The 23014-nt window shown below is 51.9% G+C and overlaps 1 protein-coding gene across 1 annotated transcript in view; it reads left to right on the forward strand.

Moving 5' to 3' along the window:
• Positions 1-22854, forward strand: part of MTCL2 (microtubule crosslinking factor 2) — a 93602-nt gene extending 70748 nt beyond the window's left edge. The window contains exons 9-15 of the mRNA XM_075528799.1: positions 731-835; positions 1721-1888; positions 2904-3155; positions 4820-4891; positions 5841-5911; positions 7607-8957; positions 15574-22854. Coding sequence (XP_075384914.1) covers positions 731-835; positions 1721-1888; positions 2904-3155; positions 4820-4891; positions 5841-5911; positions 7607-8957; positions 15574-15726 — 2172 coding nt within the window. The 3' untranslated portion in view covers positions 15727-22854. The remainder of the gene's footprint in view (positions 1-730; positions 836-1720; positions 1889-2903; positions 3156-4819; positions 4892-5840; positions 5912-7606; positions 8958-15573) is intronic.
• The last annotated feature ends 160 nt before the right edge of the window (positions 22855-23014 follow it).

The following is a 23014-nucleotide window of genomic DNA, read 5'->3' on the forward strand; positions in this document are numbered from 1 at the left end:
AAGCCACTGTAGCAGCTCTACCCTGTCCTAGTTGGCATCGACTCAGTGGCAGTGGGTCTGAGTTTTTGTTTGTTGTTCATGGTATTGTATACAGATACATGTTGATGGCTTTTTCCGCCCTTTGAAAGTATGGTTTGTGTAGACCACACACATGAAGTGTGCGATGAGTTTATATGGTACCCGCCTTATTACCCCCTTCCAGATCACACTAGAGCACGCAGCAGGGCTCCCAGACGGCTGTGTAGCATCTCTCTCTCGAGGCAAAACGCGCATCCCAGCATAGCCACTATTCCGACTCCCTCGCTTTGCTGATTCCAGCTCCTGCCCCGTACGAAGCACTACAGCATGAGTCTTTCGTGTCTGTAGTTGTTCACGTTCTGGCTTCTTCTGCTCAGCGTCATAGTGCTGAGGTTATCTGCGATTTGCATGTAGTGGAAGTTGGTTCTTTTTCATGGCTGTAGATGGCCCTATTATTATATTTTCAGCACAAGTTTACATGGTCAATTAAGTTCCCCTGTGACCATGATGAGGTCAAAGAGTTGGGAGACCGGTGCTGAGCTGGAGTGTCCTTGGTCCACCCTCGGCCATTAGCCTCCCAACTCCTGCTTCCTGCCTGGGCTGGCAGCCTCCTTTCTACCTAGGCCACTGACAGAAGTGGACTAAGGACTGGGGCCCCAGACTTGATGCCTTCCCGCCCCTATCATGTTTATTTGCTTTTTAAAAAAAATAGGTGAACAGCATGAAGGAGCTCTATCTCCTGATGGAGGAAGAGGAGTTAAATGCCCAGCATCCTGACAACAAGACCTGCACGGGGGATAGCTGGACCCAGAACACGGTGTGTTCTCAGCCCCTTGCCCTTGTTCCCTTGGCCACTTAGTGACCACTTCTGCTGCCTCGAGGGCCTAGCCCTGTTCTGTGAGCTGGAGCTGCAGAGGGTCAGCAGCTCTCAGATGCTCAGGGCTGTGGGCATGTCAGCCATCCCAGAACAGTGACAGGAGGTCAGATGAGGGACTGTGGGATCCCAGGTGAAACATCGGCTAATTCTGTTGGAGTGTAAGGGACGGTATAAGAGGACAGGCATCATAGGAGATGAATTTTGAAGGATAAGTAAGTGAATGGGGAAAGCTATTCTGGGTCAGGAGAACTGTGTATACAAAGAGGCGTTGCAAAGTGTTTTGGGGATTGCCTGGGATTTGTGATGTACAAGGCAGAGGATAAGGACTCGAGGGTGGAGTAAGAGGAAGATGGGCCTTGTGGTCTGGGGTTCAGGAACTCAAATCAAGAGGAAACAGTGGGGGAAAAAAGAGGTAACAGTGGATTTAGGCTCCCTGGGGTGCACAATGAGGAGAAGATTGAGGCTCAGTTAGACATAGCTGGTGAGCTTTCGTGGTTCAGGCTCCCCATGTGGCCTGTGGTGGGTCAGAGAGACCCCTCCTAGGCAGGGAGAGCTACGTAGTCAAGGCCTAGATGCCATGGAGACTAGAAAAGGCTAGGGCTCCCTTGGGGACAGCCTATGCCATGTTCACTGTAGATACTTTTGTTTATGTGAGACTAGGACACCCGAGGGCCTAGGGGTGGCCAGGGCTAGGCTTGCCATACACAGTTTATGCGTGAGGTGACGCAGCAAGGTCGTGGAACTTGTCTAAAGCCTATGAGCACCCCTTCTGCCTGCCCCTGCCCCTCCAAAAGCTCCTGACCTAGGCCTTGCCCCTGTCTGCAGCCTAACGAGTATGTCAAGACGCTGGCTGACATGAAGGTGACGCTGAAGGAGCTATGCTGGCTGCTCCGGGACGAGCGCCGTGGCCTCACAGAGCTTCAGCAGCAGTTTGCCAAAGCCAAAGCCACCTGGGAGACAGAGCGGGCGGAGCTCAAGGGCCATACTGCCCAGGTGAGCCTGCCGGCTCCCGTCTTAGCTATCCCCCCCAACCGACACACACACCTGCCAGGTCTGCGAGCAGCATGCCCAGGCTGTGCTCCTGAAGACTCAGGGAGCCCTTCACTTCATCTTGCAGATCAGAGAGGGCAAGGGACTTGCCCAGAGTCGCACAGCAAGGGTCCCAGAAACAGTGGGGACTAGGAGTCCCTGTTGGAGAAACAAGGTGGGGGCTAGCTAAGGGATATGGGATGCCTCTCTTTTCCCTGAGGCTCACAGTGGGGCCAGATGTTTACACGCCCTGCCCATATCTGGTGATGCCCTGCACATACACCCAGACCCCTGCTGGTCTCATCACACCTTCCTCTCCTTGTCAGGCTGTCCCTTCCCCGTCACTACCGACCTCGGCTTTCTTTTCTCCTCTCACACTGGGACTCCCTCCCTTCCACCCAGCAGGGCCAAACCAGCTTTTACTAGGAGTCTGGGAGTTTGGTCTCTGCTGTGGCCTTGGGCCACGTTGCTTCCCCTCTCTGGTCTGAAAAGAGAGAGTGGACATCCTCCAGTCTGGTCATATAGCTCTGCAAGGCCAGGCCCCAGCTCCTTCCAGCCTGCCCCTCCCTTCCCCAAGCATCAGCGGCCCTTGGGAGGTGGCCATCTGATGATTGCTGTTGGGTTGGGCACAAAATGGCCCAGAGGAGTTTAGTCTCTTTTCCTCTACCCTCGTGACTCCCCACACCCGTGGTCCTTAGTTTCTGCCAGTTCTCCCAGATTCTGGCTTCTAGGAGCCACTGCTTTCTCACCCTGAAGCCTTCCCTGCAGGTCTTAGGGCTCCTCTCCTGCTAGGTAACCCCCACTAACCCTTCAAACCCAGCTGATCCCGATGTGCCTGGCCCAGGGGTTAGATCCCAGACCCCGGGGCCTAGGATGTGGGGTGTGTTCATTCATAAGGGTAGGACCCCAGACAGAGGAAAGGCAGGAGGCATCAAGGAGGGGCCTCCTGGTGCCAGCCCACCCACCCGATCTTCTGCAGATGGAGCTGAAAGCCGGGAAAGGGGCCGGGGAGCGGCCAGGGCCTGACTGGAAGGCGGCCCTGCAGAGGGAACGTGAGGAGCAGCAGCACCTCCTGGCTGAGTCCTACAGCGCCGTCATGGAGTTGACGCGGCAGCTGCAGATCAGCGAGCGCAACTGGAGCCAGGAGAAGCTGCAGCTGGTGGAGCGGCTGCAGGGCGAGAAGCAACAGATGGAGCAACAGGTGAAGGAGCTGCAGAACCGCCTCAGCCAGGTGAGGCTGCCCTAGCCCGAGCTGACAGAGGCTCGCAGGGGGAAGTCACTGTAGAGAGAGTCCTGGGGCAGCACCTCCCCCAAAGGCTAGCTGGATTCTCTAAGTGTTGAGACAGTGAGGTCCAGGGACAGGACTCCATCAGCTGGAGGTGGGTCCAGGTGCTCAAGCAATGAGGTATAGGGGTAGCATCACCTTCGGTATAGCTGGATCCAGGTGCCCAGAGTCTGTCTGCAGCAGGGACGAAGTCACTGGGTCAGTCTTTTTGCTTGTGTTCCTCTGTTAGCATTCTTGTATGCATGCTAATCCCAAACCAGAACCAAATTCATGGCCATCGACATATTCTGACTCAAAGCGACCCTACAGGACAGGGTAGAACTGCCCTCGTACCTCTTCCGGGAGTAGAAGCCCTGTCTTTCCCCCAAGGAGCAGGTACTGGTTTTGACCCACCACTAGTTTCATCTGTGATGGCTGTCGTCCACATGGTGGAGTTTTGTGTGGTTGGCTATGTTATTCTTGGTCTACTGTTGGTTCCCAAGAAGCAAAGGCTGAGATGTGGGTTCTTCTACAAGCAGGGTGACCAACCTGTACCAGTTGGCCTGCGACTAGGGGTGTCCCACGTCTTTCAGCTTCAAAACCAGGACTGTCCTAGGTACACCAAGCTGATGGGGTCCACTGTAGACAAGTGGTCTGTTAAGGGAAAGGAGAGTAGGGCAGGAGGCGGGGAGAGGCCACCTGTGAATATACTTCCGGTGGAAACCTGCTCTCAGCCTCAGCCGGTGGGGAGTTCAGGAGAATACAGAGGAAGTTGTCCCTCCACAGTAAGGTAGCCGTCTTGAGCCGAGAGCCTGCCCTTCTATATGCCTGGCTTGAGTCTGTCTGCCCTGCACGTGAGCTGTTTGCCCAAGGCTATCTTCTTAAGGTTGCAACAACAGATGGGAAACGGCTCCCCAAACACAGGGTCTGCACCAGCATGATTGTTACCACTGCCCCTCACTCAGCCGCCCGCCTCGGGCAAGTCCCTTCCCCGCTCTCATCTGTGAAATGAAACCACTAACATAAGCGGCCTCGTCAGCTTGCTGGAAGGATTCTGTTCTGTGTGAATAGCCAGTGGGTGATGTCACACACCCTCCTGAAGGGTGTGGTGCACCACGAGGAGGATAAGAGGCCAGCTCAAGAACCCACTAGTGAAAAGAGCCATAGCAGGACACCCCAAGAAGCTGATAGAGCTTTTCCTTGAATGGCAATGGATGGACGCCCTTGTAACAGCTGTTTCCACTGGAGGCTTCAGGGCCTCCTTAACCACTGCCCGTAGGTACTTAAAGGAGCCCTGGAGGTTGTGTTTGGGTTGCTAACTGAAGGTGGGCGGTTTGAACCCACACGGGAAAGGCTGAGGCAGTCAGTTTGCTTTCCATAAAGATGAATAGTCACGGAAACCCCAGGTGGTCCTTCTACTCTCCTATAGGGCTGATTAGAGCTCGTTGGTGGCAGGGTTGGCAGTGGGTGGTTACTTGGCTTCGCTTTTATTCTGCAAATCTGGCCCCACCTTGTAGGTGGCTCAGTGGGCAGATGGCTCCTGGCCCATGATCTGAGTCCTCTCTTGGACTACAGAGAAGAACTGGGTAACAGCCTCCCCACACTGACCCATCCCTTTTGCCTTTGTCCAGCTGCAGAAGGCTGCTGACCCCTGGGTCCTTAAGCACACGGACCTCGAGAAGCCGGACAACAGCTGGAAAGAGGTGAGTCGGGTAGCGACCGCGGTGCTCTCTTGGCCTCTGGCTACACCAGACAGCCCCTGGGTGGGCCGTACCCTAAGGAAGATGCTGACTAGGCCTCACTGGTCACACCCTGGCACACTGGCCTCCTCCTCAGACCTGGGGCATAGTGCCTGCTCATGGTGGAGGGGCCCAGGAAGGAGGAAAGACTGGGTGTTTCTTTTGTACCCTGAAAAACCATGCATGGTCGCTGTGTGGTCTTGAGATAGCTGCGTCCCCTCTCTGGACCCCTGGCACCTCATTCTTGAAATGCGAATCAGTCTCCATGCTGCCTGGCCCAGGCCCAGTGCTGAGAACAATGGGTGTGGAGAACAATGAAGTCACTTAGGTGAGGCTTTCATGGAAGCCTCTGTGGTGCCACAATGCTGAGTAAGCAGCCCGAGGCTGCACATCCTGCCCTGGGCTGAGGATGTGACTTGGCAAGACTGTTTGCCCTTTTGGGGCTGCTGAGACAGGAGAGAGGAGTGTCCTGGGCCCCGAGGGGTCTGCTGATGCAGGTTCAGAAAGCTGGCCCAGATCTGGGCCAGGGCTGTGTCTCTGCAACCAAGGGGAAGCAGCCCCCCAAGCAGGAGCTGCAGGCCCTTCTCTCACCACCAACTGAACAGCAGGCCTCTGAGTGCCCTCAGAATACATCTGCATGGCCTCTCTTCCCCGCTGGCTGGGGGAAGCTCCCTTGGAGTTCTCCGTGGTATCTGGGCTTAGACCCACGTCCTCACTTCCAGGGGGAAGGACGAGAAAGTGGGAGGAGGGGCTCAGCCACAGCACAGCCAGAACTGACCATCACCAATGTCACTCCTGTGCCACAGATGAGGAGACTGAGGCATAGCGGGGAGTGACATGTCCGGGGTCAGCTCCCACCCTGGCTCTCAGGACTCTGGGGAGTAGGACTGACCCTTGTCTTTTCTCTCCACAGACCCGCAGTGAGAAGATCCATGACAAGGAGGCGGGCTCCGAAGCTGAGATCGGGGGAAGCGGCTTAAAGAGGTGCTGGCCTCCCCTCCCCCTGGTCTGTGCTGCAGGCCCTGCCCAGCCCTTTGCCTCTGCCCTCCCTGTCCCACATGCCCACTGCTGCCTCCCGGCTGAGTTAGAAAAATCTGATTTCTTTCGAGTCTAAACCGCCCAGGAGCCGGAAAGCTCAGCGCGGTTGGGTGGGAGTTGTTTGAAGCATGGAAAGCTGGGGCCTTAGCATATCCTAGGTGGGAGAGAGATTCTCTCCACACTTGGCCTCCTGAGGTTCTTTCTTCCTGTTCCTGGAGTTCGGAGAGTCCAGGTGGACACCTCTTGCTGGTACTAGGGAGCAGCTTCCTTTGGAACCAGCCCTGAGTTGAGCCAGGGTTGGGGGTTGGGGGACACTCAAAGCCTAAGGACCATGTCTCCACTGATGGAGAACCTGTGACAGGAGGGAAGCAGACCCCACCTAGGCTCGGACCCCAAACGGGTCCTGGATGAAGAGGGTGGGTTCTGAGGCCAAGGATTCCAGGTCTGAATTCCTGCTCTGCCATTTCTAGCTCTGGGCCTTGGGCCAGTCCTTCCTTCTCTGCTGCCCTGAGACTCAGGGCTAATAAGAGCTGCCTCCAGGACTCTGAGAGGTCCGAATGATAGGGCACATAGGATCCATTTGCAGGCACTGGCTCTTTCAGTCAGGTGTTGTCCTGGTCAGCAGTATGAACCCACAAGCCACTGTTGAGAAAGATGAGGCTTTCTGCTCCCATAAAGATGGATAGTCCCGGAAACCCACGAGGTCAGTTCTACTCTGTCCTGTGGGGTCACTGTGAGTCGGAATCGACTTGATGGCAGTGGGCTTGCTTGGTCTTTGGTTTGAGCATTTTCAGTCCGCAGGCTGCACAGGGGCCAGGCCTGTGTCAGGGGCCTAAGGGCATGTGAGTCTGGGTGTCCCAGCAGCAGACCCTGTGCAAATGGTTAATTTAGACGAGGGCTGGAAGGAGTGAGGGGAGTGAGACAGGGTCCTAGAAAGCTGCCTGTTCTCAAAGATTTACAGTCTCAGAAACCCTAAGGAGCGGCTCCACCCTGTCCTACAGGGTCACTCTGAGTCGCTTTCAACGGCAGTGAGGCTGGTTTTTGTTTTGGTATTCGTACAGTGGTTAAGCCACTTGACTTTAAAAGGTTGCCCTTTCAAACCTACCAGCCACCCCATGGGAGAAAAGACCTAGCAAGCTGCTCCCAGAAGACTTCAACCTGGGAAACCCACCAGCGCCATTTGACTCTGCCCTATGGGGTCCCTGTGAGTCCGATTCAACTCGCTGGCACTGGGTTTGGTTTTTTGGTTTCTCAAACAGTTCTCCTATGGGCCACCAGGAGTTCAGTCTCACTGAGGCACTCTGGGAGCCTCCAGAGTCATGATCCACCACATCCCCCTGTTTGATAAGGGCTGTGTCTGGCGATGTTTACATTTCTCTGCATGGAGGGAGGACAAGTGTGCTCCCTTAGCCAGACAAAAGCCGTGGGATGGAGAATGGCAGGGGTGTGCATTATGCAGTTTGGGGTGTGTGGGTCTAAGGGGTAGGGGCAGGCTGCTAATGGCTTCGTGCTTAGAGGAAGTGAGGAAGATGAATCTGGTGCTCCGCCTTCCTGTAGCTTGAGACCCAGAGAAGTGCACCAGAGAGGCACAAGGGCCAAGCGCCCTTCCACTGACACCGCTTCCTTTGCTGCCCTTCCTAGGACCAAATCGGTTTCTTCTATGTCCGAGTTTGAAAGTTTGCTTGACTGCTCCCCATACCTTGCCGGCGAACCCACCCTGGGCAAGAAGCTTTCCGGCAACCCCGCCTTTGCTTTTGTGAATCCCGAGCCAGGGGACCCCGAGAAGGAGGCCAAGGAAAAGCCCGGGCTCTCGCCACGGGACTGCGCCCACCTGGGCACGCTGGCTTGCCACAACCCCACCGGGAGACAGATGCAGCGCAGCCACACGGCTCCCGACAAGACCGGCATCCGAGTCTACTACAGCCCGCCTCTGGCCCGGCGCCTGGGCGTCCCTGTGGTCCATGATAAGGAGGGCAAGATCATCATCGAGCCCGGCTTCCTCTTCACGACGGCCAAGCCCAAAGAGTCAGCTGAGGCCGACGGGCTGGCCGAGAGCTCTTACAGCCGGTGGCTCTGCAACTTCTCCCGGCAGCGCCTGGACGGCAGCGCGGCGGGTGGCCCCTCGGCGGCCGGGCCTGGCTTCCCAGCCGCCCTGCATGACTTTGAGATGTCGGGCAACATGAGCGACGACATGAAGGAGATCACCAACTGCGTGCGCCAGGCCATGCGCTCGGGCTCGCTGGGGAGGAAAGTCAAGAGCACGTCCAGTCAGACCGTGGGCCTGGCCAGCGTGGGCACACAGACCATCCGCACGGTGAGCGTGGGCCTGCAGACTGACCCTCCACGCAGCAGCCTCCACAGCAAGAGCTGGTCCCCGCGCAGCTCCTCGCTCGTCTCGGTGCGCAGTAAGCAGATCTCCTCCTCCCTGGACAAGGTGCATTCGCGCATTGAGCGGCCGTGCTGCTCGCCCAAATATGGCTCGCCCAAGCTCCAGCGGCGGTCGGTGTCCAAGCTGGACAACACCAAGGACCGGAGCCTGTGGAACCTTCACCAGGGCAAGCAGAACGGCTCAGCCTGGGCCCGCTCCACCACCACCCGGGACAGCCCTGTCTTGAGGAACATCAATGATGGGCTGTCCAGCCTCTTCAGTGTGGTGGAGCACTCGGGGAGCACAGAGTCCGTCTGGAAGTTGGGCATGTCCGAGGCCCGGGCCAAGCCCGAGCCCCCCAAGTACGGCCTCGTGCAGGAATTCTTCCGCAATGTGTGTGGCCGAGCACCCAGCCCCACCTCTGCCGCGGGGGAAGAGAGCACCAAGAAGCTGGAGCCCCTCTCCCCGGCCAGCTACCATCAGCCAGAGAGTGTGGCCAGGATCCTGAACAAGAAGGCAGCCAAGTGCACCGCCGTTGAGGATGCCAGGCCTGCTGTCCTCCCCCAGGTGGGGAAGGATGGCGTCCTCCGGGATGGAGACGGAGCCACAGTCCTTTCCAGTGAGGTAGGTGGATGGGGTGGACAGGACCTTTTATCTTGGGGAGGTGGCTTATAAGATTGTGGGCTGTTAATACCCAAGCTCTTTCAGTTTTCAGACGTGCTGGGATGGGGTGGGTGGGTGGGTGTTGTCAGACTCAAGGGGTTCTTGTGCTAGAGAAATAAATCCCAGGCACTTTACTGAAGGTTTATGATCTCTCCTCCACTGCGCATTTCTGTAGAGGTTCAAGTTGATCATATCTGTGAGTCCGTGGAACTGGGACTTTGGTAGGGTTCCTGGACGCTTTTCCCTTTGAACTAAAATCCGCTTGAGATTTGGATGGTACGGGATTATTGGCAGATGTCTGAATTCCTCCTGCTTTGAACAGTTAAGGTTTAGATTTAGTACATTTTAGGGATGTGCTAGAGCTGGCTCAAACTGGCACATGAGGGCTGCCTGTACACATCTCTTCCCATCTCTTCTCTGGACACGGCACGTGGGTAACTTGGAATCCGCCATTGTAGCAGTATTTATACCATGGATATTGGCAGCTGCTCTAAATCAGGGGGTTATTTTACTTGGCTTTGTTTTGTTTCTAGAGAACTAGCTGGTAAACATTTCCCAAAATAAAACTGAATTCGAGCTTTAAGAATATATTAAAAGTCCCACCACTTGCCTATGAGTTTGTGCTGTGGGTGGCTCGTGAGTGGCTGTGATGCTAGAAGCTGTGTCGCTATTACTTCAAATGCCAGCAGGGTCCCCCAGAGTGAACCGGTTTCAGCAGAGCTTCTAGACTAAGAACAAACAATAGAGAAGGACTTGGCTGCCCTCTTCCCCCCTAAAGAGGAAGGGGCTGCTGGAAGCCTTATTCCTAGCTTTGAAGCATGGTCATGTACTCGAGGCCTAGGGAATGGAAACAGAACATTGTGAGAGACAGACGGGATCCTGGGGTCAGAGGGTCAGAAATGGGATTGAGGAGGAGCCGATTTCTCAGCGCAGAATTGACTCTGGTGACGGGCCCGTGGGAGTGGAGCCTTCAGGACCTTCATGTGCTGATGAGGCACGACTCAAGGTAAGGTGAAACAGATGCAAAGTTCTGCTAGCGATTGAGACTTGGAATGTTTGAAGTATGAGTCAAGGAAAATTGGACGTCATTCAAAATGAAATGACACACATAAAGATCGATAATCCTAGGCATTAGTGAGCTGAAATGGACTGGTATCAGAAGAGTCGCATGATTTTCCATGCCAGGAATAAGCCAATCAAGAGGAATAGCAGGACATTCATTGTCAAAAAGTACATGGCAAAATCAATCATGAAGTACAGTGCTGTCTGGTACGAGCATATTCATCTATCTGATATATATATATATCTCCTTCAAGGAAATCCAATCAGTACAACTATTATTCAAATTTACGTACCAACCACCAAAGCTAGTGATGAAGAAATTGAAGAATTCTATCAATAACTCAGTAGAAAATTGATCAAATATGCAATTGTTATCAAGGTGCATTGATAACTATGGGCTATTGGAATGCAAACGTTGGAAACAGGAAGGAACAGTAGTTAGAAAATATGGACCTAGGGATGGAAATGGAGCTGGAGATCACAGGATAGGATTTTTGTATGTCTGTTTATTAAATCACTTGATTGGGGGCTCTTACAGCTCTTATCACAATCCATACATATACCCATTTTGTCAAACACATCTGTACACATGTTGTCATCATCTTTTTCTTTTAAAAAAAAATCATTTTATTGTGGACTCGTACAACTCTTACCACAATCCATACATCCATCCATTGTATCATGCACCTTTGTACCTATGTTGCCATCATCATTTCCAAAAATTTTCTTTCTACTTGAGCCCTTGGTATCAGTTCATTTTCCCCTTCTATCCGCATCCTCCCTCTCTTATGAACCCCTGATAATTTATAAATTATTATTTTTTTCATGTCTTACACTGACTGATGTCTCCCTTCACCCGCTTTTCTGTTGTCCATCCTCCAGGGAAGGGGTTGTATGTAGATCATTGTGGTAAGTTCCTCTTTTCTCTCCCCACCTTTTCCTTACCCTCCTGGTATAGCTTCTCTCATTGTTGGTTTATCTGTCCTGGATTTCCTGTGTTTCCAGTTCTTATCTGCACCAGTGTACTTCCTCTTGTCTAGCCAGATTTGTAAGGTAGAATTGGGATCATGATAGTTGGGGGGAGGAAGCATTAAAGAACTAAAGGAAAGTTGTATGTTTCATCGGTGCTATACTGCACCCTGACTGGCGTGTCTCCTCCCTCAGACCCTTCTGTAAGCGGATATCCAGTTGCCTACAGATGGGCTTTGGGCCCCACTCCGTACTCCCCCTCATTCACAATGATATGGGTTTTTGATCTTTGATACCTGATCCTATCAACACCTTGTAATCACACATGCTGGTGTGCTTCTTCTATGTGGGCTTTGTTGCTTCTTATCTAGATGGCTGCTTGTTTATCTTCAAGCCTTTAAGACCCCAGATGCTGTATCTTTTGATAGCCGGGCACCATCAGCTTTTTCACCACATTTGCTTATGAACCATTTGTCTTCAGTGATCATGTTGGGAAGGTGAGCACAAGTGATAGAATTTTGCAAAACCAATGACTTGTTCATAGTAAATACCTTTTTTCAAGAACACAGAAGGTTACTGTACACATGGTCTTCTCCAGATGGGATACACAGAAATCATTTACTGCATCTGTGGAAGAGATGCTGGAGAAGCTCAATATCAACAGCTAAAACCAGGCAAGGGGCTGACTGGACGAGACCATTAACTCTTCATGTGTGCGTTTCGGATACAGCTTAAGAAAATCATTCCATGATCCATGTAGTTTTTCCATCACCGCTACCCTCCACCCCCACTTTCTGTATACTGACCTCAGTAACCACTAATAAACTTTGATATCTATAAAAAAAGAAAAAGAGTGAAAGCAAGTCCCTGAGAGCCAGAATATGGCGTTGCATTGAGTCGATCCCACCTGAATGCTGAGAACAGATTTGACATATTGAACACTAACGACAGAATTGATGAGCTCTGTAGGAGGACATCAAGATCATCATTCATGAGGAAAGCAAAAGGTCATTAAAAAGACAGGAAAGAAAGAAAAGATCAAAGTAGATGTCAGAAGAGACTTTGAAACTGGTTCTTTGTCATAGAGTAGCTAAAAGCAAATGGAAGAAATAATTAATTCAAGGAGCGGAATAGAAAATTTCAAAGGCAGCTCAAATCGACAAAGACATATTATAATGGAATGTGTAAAGACCTAGAATTAGAAAAGCAAAAAGGAAGAACTTGCTCAGCATATCTTAAACTGAGAGAACTCAAGAAAAAAATTGAAGCAAAACAAAAAATGGAAGCCTTGAGTTGCGATCTTGAAAGATTCTATAGACCAAGTATTGAACAATGTGGGAGGCATCACAAGAATACAGAGTCACCGTACCATAAAGAACTAGCTGACATTCCACCATCTCAGGAGGTAGCATATGAGTAGGAACCAATGGTGCTGAAGGAAGAACTTCAAGCTGCCCTGAATACGTTAGCCAAACACAAGGCCCCAAGAATTGATGGGATACCAATTGTAATGTTTCGACTGGATGATGAAGCACTGGAAGCACTTACTTGACTATGCCAGGAAATTTGGAAGACCAACACTTGGCCAACTAACTGGAAAAGATCCATTCCAAAGAAAAGTGACCCAAAAGAATGCTCAAACTATAGGAAAATATCATTGATATAGCAAGCAAGTAAAATTTTGCTGAAGATCATCCAACAACGGTTGCAACAGTACATTGACAGGAAGCTGCCAGAGGTTCAGGCCGGATTCAGAAGACGTGGAACAAGGGATATCATTGTTGATGTCAGATGGATCTTGGCTGAAAGCAAAGAATACCAGAAAGATGTTTACTTGTGTTTTATTGACTGTGCCAAGGCATTCAACCTTGTGGACCGTAATAAACTATGGATAACCTTGAGAAGAATGAGAATCCCAGAACACTTGATTGTGTTCATGTGGAACTTGTACGTGGATCAAGAGGATTCTGTTCTCATGTGAACAGAACAAGGGAATACTGCATGATTTAGAACCAGAAAAAGTGTGAGACAGGGTTGATTCCTTTCACCATGTGTGTTAGGCAGGGCTCTCTAGAGAAATGAAACCAGGAAAAAATATATTAAAAAATATTAAACCAGGAAATGCATGATTTTATATATATATATATATATATATATATATGAGTATAGGTTTATACAGCAAGAAGGAATATAACAGCTAATTAGTCCACACAGCGGTGCAGAGGACTCAGTTCAACTGACTTCCATGGAACAGCTAATGTCCTGGAAGTCCTTCAACTACGTGTGATGCCGGATCCAAGGTCAAGGAAGCTGACCGAGGAGTCCTCCCCTCCAGCAAGGCAGGCAGTCTGCCCACAGGCAGCAGCAGCAGGGTGGGTCAGCAACAGTCAGTAGCTCGGGGAGCTTAGCAAAGCAAGCCCAGATGGGATATTGAACTCAAACGGTGCGAGGCAACAGGATCCACCAGCCTCAAGCTCAAGCGATGTAGGCACCAGCAGGTGTACAGGGAGAAGCAGGTCTTGAAGAAGCCTCAAGCTCTAGCAACCAACACAATCCACAGTTTGGCCTGACCCATAGGTAGTGTAGCTCACAGGTTGGGGCAGAGAACAAGCTCCAGCGCACTGCAATCACCAGAGAGCAAGGGAAGAGGGGGGTGGGCCTTGCAGAGCCATTTATCTCTTTGCCCTCCAATCAAACTGCTACTGATGGATCCCACAGGTTCCTATTGGCCAGGTGGCACAGTAAACCTATCATCTGCACGCTGTGCAAATAATCCGAGAAACTGTTTTATATGAAAAGAATTTGGAATCGGTTGGAAGAAGGCTTATTAACAACATTCAGTATGCAAATGACACAACTTTGCTTGCTGAAAGTGAGGAAGACTTGAAGCACTTGCTGATGAAGATCAAAGTCAGCCTTCTGAATGGATTACATCTCAATGTAAAGAAGACCAAACCCCTCACAATTGGACAGCAGGTACCGTCATGAAAAATGAAGAAAAGGTTGAAGTTGCCAGCAGTACTGGCCAGCTAAATTGTTACAGGTTATTCTTCAGTATGGGTTTGGGGAATGCTACCTGCCCTCTCAGGAGTTCTTTCTAGGATTATAACCTATGGAAATATTCTCAGGGGTTGGAAAAGACACTTATTGAGTGCCTAACGAACCCTAGTAGCGTAGTGGTTACCCACTGGGCTGCGATCCTCATGGTTGGCAGTTCGAAACCAGCAGCAGCTCAACAGGAAGACTGGGTTTTCTACTCCCTTAAGCCGTTACAGCCTTGGAAACCCACGGTGAGCCCCTACCAGTCAGCATTGACTTGATGGTAGTGAGTGGATCGGCCCTATGCCAAATGTTTTACAAGCCTTATCAGTTTTGACTCTCACACCAACTTTGAAGGCTTCTTGCCCCTTCATTTGGAGAGGAGGAAATCAAAGGCTCAGAGAAGTTAAGTGCCTTGTCCAGGGTCACACAGCCAGGGAGTGGAAGGTTTGGGATTTGAACCAAACAGTTTTTTAACTCCTGTGCTTGAATCTCTCTGTGTTGTTAATAGTTTAAAAAATTAAAAAAAAAAGAAATCTACCTAAATGCATATCAAAAGTAAATTAGAGCAGTTGGTCAATGTATTTTCTTCCAGTGGAATAAATAAAAATAAAAAACAAAACTCACTGCCATTGAGTTTTTGTTGATTTATAGTAAGCCTATAGGACAGAGTAGAACTGCCCCGTGAAATTCTGATACTATTAACTCTTTTTTTTAAAAATTTATTTATTTTAACAATTTATTGGGGCTGACACAATTCTTCTCACAGTTCATACATATACATACATCAATTGTATAAAGCACATCTGTACAGTCTTTGCCCTAATCATTTTTTTCTCTTTTCTTCTTTTACATTTTATTAGGGACTCAAACAACTCTTACCACAATCCATACATATACATACATCAATTGTATAAAGCACATCCATACATTCCCTGCCCCAATCATTCTCAAGGCATTTGCTCTCCACTTAAGCCCCTTGCATCAGGGCCTCTTACTATTAACTCTTGTAGGGAGTAGAAAGCCTCGTCCTTCTCCCACAGAGCAGCTGGTGGTTTTGAACTGCTGACCTTGCGGTTAGTCGCCCAGCGTGTAACCACTATGCCACCAGTGGATGGTGGAATAATGCAGAGCCATTAAAACAGGGCCAGACATACATGGAGACAAGAGTTTCTGCTTTGCAAAGTTAAAATGTCGCTTCTGGAAGGTGCGTTCCTTTTGGTCAGTGTATGTGTTCGCTGTCATTGAGAATTTATCTTTCATCTGTAGGACCAGGACAAAGTGCACTTCCTTTTTTGTTTATTCCAGAATTTATTACAGGGAACATTGTGTCTATCTAAGGTGAGTAGAGGGGGAAAAAAAGAGTTCCTGGAGGGGCTGCAGCCCCTGAGAACGGATCTCGGGCATGGCTGTGTTCTAATTCCTTCCCTGGACAGCCTTCCCTGGCCTGACCCTGGGTGGTCAGTGCCTCTTGGCTCCTCCTGACCGCCTCCCCCCTTTTTCCTAGGATGCTGTTTGTGACTGCAGTGCCCAGTCTCTGACCTCCTGTTTCGCTCGGCCATCCCGCTCTGCCATCCGCCACTCTCCTTCCAAGTGCAGACTGCACCCTTTGGAGTCCGGCTGGGGTGGGGAGGAGAGGGCAGCACCCCCCAGCGAGTGACAGAACAGCTGAGCACCCCGCCTCAACCAGCCTGCCCTGGAGAGCAGAAGGGAACCAGTGGAGGCGAGGCGGGGGGGCCGTGCTCTCTGCATCCCCTCCCGGTGGAGGGGCCACAGCTGCACCACTGCCAGAACACAGCTGTCACATCAAGGTAAAGCAGGGTTTTGTGGTGACCACTGGATGGTGACGTCCGACTTCCCAGGGAAGACAGCGAGTGGGAGAAAGACCCAAACGGGTCTTTGGAAGCATCAACAGAGAAATCTGAGAGGACCCTCCCCCTGGGTCCTAAGATGGACCGGGCTAGCCTGGCCTGGTTCCACCTCATAACCTCTTCTTGGAAGATCTGCGGAAGGGCCACACATCGGCAGTGCCCTGTAGGAGAAAGGGCTCCCAGCTACTCCGTGACGACCACACACACCTTCCCTGGGAGAGCAAACTGCATCAAGACGAACAGCCCTTGTGCTTGGACTCAGCCCACAGCTCCCAGAGGAGCTGATCGCCACCCAGGGCCCACGCTTCCCTTCAGGGCCGCTGCCTTCCAGCCCGGCTGTCCGGGGCTACTGTGACTCTAGGAGGTATGATAGGGCTGGGCGTTGGGACCAAGTAGCTGCTTGGAATTCTGGAGCCCTGGATCTCCCTGCTCACAGCCTAGGTACAGCCTACAGCTGAGGTGGGAGTGTGCGTGGCTCAGGCCCTGCAGCCATTGGAACTGCCCCCCTTGCCAAGATGATGTGGGGGAGGCCCCAACACTCATCCACACTGACAGAAGCAGGTTAGAGTTAGTCTTAAGACCTGGTGCACACACAAAGGCCTCAGCGTCCACTGCCTTGACTTTGGGCCTTTCCCCGCAGCCTGAAGGGGGCGCCACATTGTCACCCTGTTTACATCCGGGGGCTGGTGGAGGACAAAGCTATTTCCAGTTAGAATCTTCTGATTGGCCAGGTCAGGGAGCACTCTAGGAAGGACCCCACAGTAGAGTGGGGCTCAGAAATGCGTTTTTGTTTATTTGAACCTTCAAATAAACGCCTAGATGGCTTATTTGAATTTTCCTTATTATAATATTTAAGGTCGTTTATTTTAATAATTTAATTTACCCCTGAGTTCCGAAGGTAATTTATTGGAGGTTGACATGTATTCTTGCCACTGGCACAGAGTAAGACTTCTAACACCATGGACAGGCTTGGGGTCCCCATGGGGACAAGGTAGCTCAGCCGCCAAGCTCAGGTCTCCTGGCTCAGGTTTGCAGGTCTCTGTTGGCCTGCTCCCCCAACACCACTGACCAGTTAGCTCAGAGGACACATGGTACTCGCCCTGCTCCCTGAGTTGACAGTCTGTAAGTGCTCGCTGACAGAGTGGAGGGCTGGACTGGCATCAACCCATTGGCATCGAGTCAGTTCTGACTCATGGCGACCCTACAGGGCAGAGTAGAACTGCCCCTGTGGGTTTCCCAGACGGTAACTCTTCACACAAGCCAACTGCCACAGCTTCCCCTGGGGCCTCAGCTCCGTGGGTTACCACTGCACGACCAGAGCTCCCTTGGACTTCCCAGACGCTCTCCATGTCGCTTCTCGCTGCCCTCCCTCCGACACCACCTTCAGCAAGTGAGCCAGCCATAAATGGCTGAGGCTGTGTACCAAGAGCGGGGAGGCCCTGCGGCTTCCGGAGTGCGAGCACACAGGCAAACGGGACTGACCTGCCAGAAGGCCTCTGATGGCAGCTTTGTGCGTGGATCCCAGAGTACCCACCTGCCACAGTTCTGGCCAGCCTTACCACTCGGCTTCCTGGCTCTTCTCCCAGGCCCTACACGCCACTGCCTGCCCTTCCCGCCACGTGCGTGGGAGGTGCCCGAGCGATCCAGCCTATTGAGATGTGGGTGATTAGATACGGCTCCCCGTTGGTGTCAGTCCACTCATTTTGGTGGCACACCTGCTCATGTAGACACAACACTCCTGTCACTCCTGGCATCCCGAGCGGGAGCACCAGGATGAAAACGACGCTGTCTGCGGAATTTCCTACCAGGAAGACCCAAAGCCAACAGCTTTTCTAGCTTTTCCCCAGGACTCGAGGCACCCTGACCCCCACCAGCCATCACCCTGACCTGCCCTCTCAGGGTCACGTGGACCAGCTACCCAGAGTCCTTCCTCTTCTCTCCCATCGGCAGGCTCTGGCCAGTCTTACCAGCCACACCCCCGTGCCATCGTGACCTGTGTGGGCCTGTGGAGCCAGGGGCCAGAGGATGCCCCTGCTCCCCAGCCAGTGACTTCAGTGAGGCCTCTCCCAGGTTAGCTCCAGGAGAGGGCACTCACAGCAGGCCACAAGTCACCAGAGGCCTTCTGCCACCTTTCCGAGCTACAGAGGGCCAGGGAGGCTGCTCTCCTAGCCTTGGGGGCAGAATTCTCATGGGACCAGAAGCCCTCCACCTACAGACCGCTCAGCCTTACCACCGTCTCGTCCAAGATTGTCCATGCTATTGTCTTGCCTGGCCCCAAGCCAGCGTCGCGTCGGAGGCTCTAGCTCTCGTTGTCCCACAAGCCCCGTTTCTAGTTCCTGCATGCCACTGTGCAAGACCATGTCTCGCCATTCTTACCGAAGCCTCCAGACCTGGGCTTTCAGCGGGTTCAAGATGTTCCATGTAAATATTGATTTGGTTTGATTTTTAGCATTTTAATTGGTAACCGGTCGTGTTTCTTTTTGTGGGGTGGGGGGATGGTTTGTAAACGCTCTCTACTCTTCTGGAATGTAATTTCTAAGTTTGATTTGTTTCTTCAAATGCCTTTGGAGTCTTGGTAACATTCCCAAAGCAGAAAACTGCCTGACCCACAGTAGGGATTTCTGTGGAGGTTTGGGGGTCCCGGGAATGCTGCCCTTCACCCACCTCTCTCTCCTACTACCCTTCTGCCTTTTTAATGCCCCACCCTTTCCCCCCCTTCACCCCCTCCCATTCCCATTCTCTACTACCAAAGTCTCGAGGAACCTTGGGGTCCAAGTCCCTTAGAGTCTCCTTGGCTCGGGTCCATGGGTTGGCACCAGCAGATTAAAGAGAAGTGGCAGGGTAGAGGGTGGGGGTGGTCAGGGTTGACCCTGAACTGGGCAACTTCACATTTCTTATAGCTGATTTTTCTCCAGAGCCAAATGAGACCCTCCTGGGAGAAATGGTGTCTATAGGAAATGAAATTTCTTGAAATGTCTTGAAATGAAAATCAAACCACTTTGGTTCATCAGTGGGTCTTGGGCTGTGCGTGTGTAAAGTATCCAAATCCAGTTCTCCATCTCCCTGCCAACTGTTTTTCCTAAAGACTGACCCGATTTCAAAACACCTTTACATGGTCTTGCTTCTTTGAACTTAAAGTGTCCCACCCCCACCCCCTTTGATCTCCCCAGAGACTCTCCTCTACCAGCTGCCCTCCCAGGTGCCTGCAATCTTACCGCCTGGCTTTTGTGGACAAGGCCAGTGAGTGTGGCTCCCCTGGCCCACACTCATGCACCTTTCGTGGTTTTTCATTCAACCTGAGCACACCCAGCTTCTAGGCCCTACTACCCTCCCACCCCCCATCCAAAATGCCCTTCCTCTTCCAGTCTCCTCAGCCCTCTGAACCCTTAGAAATCATCATCCCCAGCACACCCAGCCTAGAGCACTTTACTATTTAGACATGACGTCCCTGCCCCATCTCCTTCAGGTCTTTCTGGAGTATTAGGCTAGAACCTTGGGCTGCCAGATTCCCCACTTCAGCTCTGCCTTGCGTCCTGTGCAAACCTGCTGCCCACACTGCCTCACTGAGGACTTTGAGTACAAAACACCAAAGTATGTCACTGCAACCCCCGAATGGAACAGGGCTACTCTGAGTCCCTGGTCTCCCTGGGGGCCCTTGCATCAGAATCTGATAAGAGTTTATGAAAAATGCAGATTTCTGGTCCCCACCCCAGACTTCAAGGCCAGGAATCTGCATGGCTAACCAGCCCATAGGGAGAGCCTCTACCACCCCTGGCCACCCCATTTGTGTTCACCGCTTTTTAAGTCAGTAACCACGCGTGCTCTCTCCAGAAGAGCACCATGCTGGGAGTGTGGGGTCCTGGTCCTCAATCCAACCCAGAAAACATCAGAGGCCATTTACAGTCTGAAGTGCTAAGTGTCCGATAAGACAACAGAATGAGAAATCAGAAGGCAAAAATTATTGCCCAAAGTTCCCCGAGATTATTCCCACAATCACCCCATTAAGTTTTGTTCTTGAATTCCCGGCTAGCCGCAGTAAAAAGAGAGACACATCAGGTTACATAACTCTCCTTGTCCAGTCCGGGAACGCAAGCACATGTGCCCCCAGGATATAAATCCTACTACTTTATAGTCCATGTCTTTCAATGCACTGAGCCAGTTGGTATAAAAACAGGTGAGCCCTAAGATAATCTAAATGTTTTCCAGGTGGTTTTTTAGAAAATAACAAACTGCCAGCCACTTGAATGATCTTGGTCAGATCGCTCAAGGCTATTGTATGCCTCAGTTTCCCCAGCTATAAAGTGAGGGTCATGCCCTTCCTACCTCACGTGGTGGTGGTCAGGACCAAATACAATACCGTGCCTACGAGTCTACTTGGAAAAGCATAACGTTCTACACAAGGGAAAGGGATCTGAGCTGGACCCAGCCCATCCGTGCCCGGCCCTAGGAGTGTGACATGCACACCAGCCCTCTCACTGAGTCACAGTGAATGGAAAGGGGCCCCAGATCATCCAGACCAACTCAGATTCAAGCTGAGGATTCAGAGACGAGAGAAACTCACCCCAGGTCACACAGCAAACCAGAGACAGGGCCAGAACCAGAGCCCATTCAGGTGACTGGGTCTCAGCAGGTGCTGCATCACCGATGGTGAATGAGCCCTGCCCTGCCTTTCTGTGGCCCTGGGTGAGTCCCTTTCTCTCTGGGCTCAGTCTGTTTGCTCCCTTCCCACCCTCCCTGGTCTCATTCCCTACCACCACCACCCCTCCCCCAAGGTTCTCCTCCTCACCTCCCCCACTCCCTTGCTGTGTCCTACCAGCAGGTCCAGATCCACTGTTGGTTTTCCTCTGTGAAGTCCCAGGATACTTGTAGCATGTCACTCGTCCCTCCCAGAGTGGCTGGCCCAGCATTGCTCCCTCCTCCTGGGTTTTCCTGTCAACATCTGCATTTCTCCCACCTCACTTTCTTGTCCCACCCGAAAAGTACCTGTGTGGTCTCCCAACTCTAGTATTTTCCCTCAGATTGGGTGGTACATCCTAGCTTCTAATGTTTATTTTGTATTTCCTCACACCCAAGGGGGCCCCTCCTCCAATACTGCAGGCAGCCCCAGCCTGCCTGCCCTTCTCACTGGGCTCCACACAGCCTCAGCCACATCCTCCCCAGCCCCGGTTCCACCTCTAAGAACGTTGACTTCCTGTCTGCTCAGCCTCAGCACTTCCCATGGAAGAGGAGGAGGAGGAAGAGGATGTGTGTCTGTCTGACACCCTCCAGTGCGTCTCCTCTCCTCGGAGTCCCACCACCTACAGGGTAACACATCCTGGCAGAACTGATGGCTAACTGACCCACCCTTCATTCCTCTCAACAGTATATGGAGTCTGCAAAGTCCATGGGCCCAAAAAGCAAAGGGGATATTGGGTCTGAGTCCCCTGCCTACCCTCTTCTTCCCTTGTCTGTCCCACTGGTCCTGTTCCCCATTCTGCCTTCCCTTCCCCAGCCCTCTGGACAGAGGACACTTTTGGGTTTCCTTTAAACATCCTTGAGGGACCAAGGCGTCTTGAGGGGTAATAGGTGCCTGGATTCCTTGTCACATCCCATCTTGAAGCCACTCAAACTGCTCTCATGGAGAGGGGCCTGGCCTGCTTGAATCTAGGATTTTGTGACCAGCACCAGGATTGGGTGCCTCTCGTGGCTTGGAGACCTTGCAGCAGCATCCCCTCTCTGCTGGGCCCCAGAATCCCGTCTCCTCTCTCAGCTTTGCCACTGATCTCTGTGCCTTTAGTTTACCTTTCTGCACAGGGGGCTTACCACACGACCCTTGGGGGCCTCTAAGGCTGAACCTTACCAGCCATACCCCGGGTCCCTGGTACTATCCAAAGGTACAAGGTCGCTGAGGATGATGTGATCAGAGGTATCATTCTAGCCCAGAGATTCTCAAAGCATAGTACTGGACCACATCAGCACCCCCTGGGAACTATTAGAAATGCAAGTTAATGGCCCCACCCAGGCCCACTGAATCAGAACCTCTGGGCTAGGACCCAGCAATCTGGGTGTCAACAGCCTCCTAGTGATTGACTTGAGAGTTGGCACCTGGTGATGGAGACTACCAGTTGGTGCAGCCAAGGGAGGGACTGGGAGTGGCCCATGTAGAAATAGCAGCTTTCTCTGGTCTCCTGAGAGATTAGGAATCCATCCCTCCAACCAGGGGTCTCTTATTGGAAACTGGAGGACAGAGAGAAAAAAATCTATTTCTCCTCGACTAGCCCCTGGGTTGGCTCTGATCACTTCTCCCACCTGTCTGGATTTTATGGGGTTGCGAGAGCAGGGCAGGATTAGGAGCACTGGGGAGCAGGAGGTGACATATCCTGTCCATCCATCTCGTGGGAACCTCACGAGTCCAGTGGCCTCCTTCCAAATGGCAAGAAACCTAACTCCTCAAGGAAAGAATCTCCAGCCATGCCCACCCCCCACCCCCCAAGGAAGACCTTGTAGATAGTGCCAAAAAATCAGCTCCAAACCCCAGAGACTGGGCAAGAGAATCAGAAGCTATCTCTCCTCTACCTGATCCTTCTGCCTAGCACCCCGCCAATACTGTGAAGCCCCCTTTTGCTTGGCCTGGTTTCCTGGTGGTGGTCCTGCAGTCGTGGGCCCTGGGGGACCCCCAGGGAAAAGGCCTTGGAAGGGAAGGGAACAAGGGCATCCTTGGGCCAAACTGTTCTCCTCGCCTGTTGTTCCCCACACTGTCTTCAAAAAAAGGCTCCTTCCCCAGAATGGATTGACTGCTTAGGATGACCATGGCCCAACCCACCAGCTCTCCCCACCCCGATGTCTTATTTCAGACATGAAAATAACTGTACAGTGTAAACTTACAAAGGGTTTTTAATGGTTGTAGATTGGAAATAAAGTATGTCATATGAACCGTTTCCACGGGTTTGGCCTCCTCTCTGGTCTCCTTGGCAGGTTGGGTGGGGCCCCCAAGAGATTTGAAACCTGACTCTATCCCACCTCCAGCTGCTTGGGAATTGGGAAGGTCTGGGAATGCCAGAGCTAGCTGGCTGGTTGAAGTCACTTGGTAGGGGCCAT

This window comes from Tenrec ecaudatus, chromosome 12, assembly GCF_050624435.1.
Source record: "Tenrec ecaudatus isolate mTenEca1 chromosome 12, mTenEca1.hap1, whole genome shotgun sequence".
Lineage (NCBI taxonomy): Eukaryota > Metazoa > Chordata > Mammalia > Afrosoricida > Tenrecidae > Tenrec > Tenrec ecaudatus.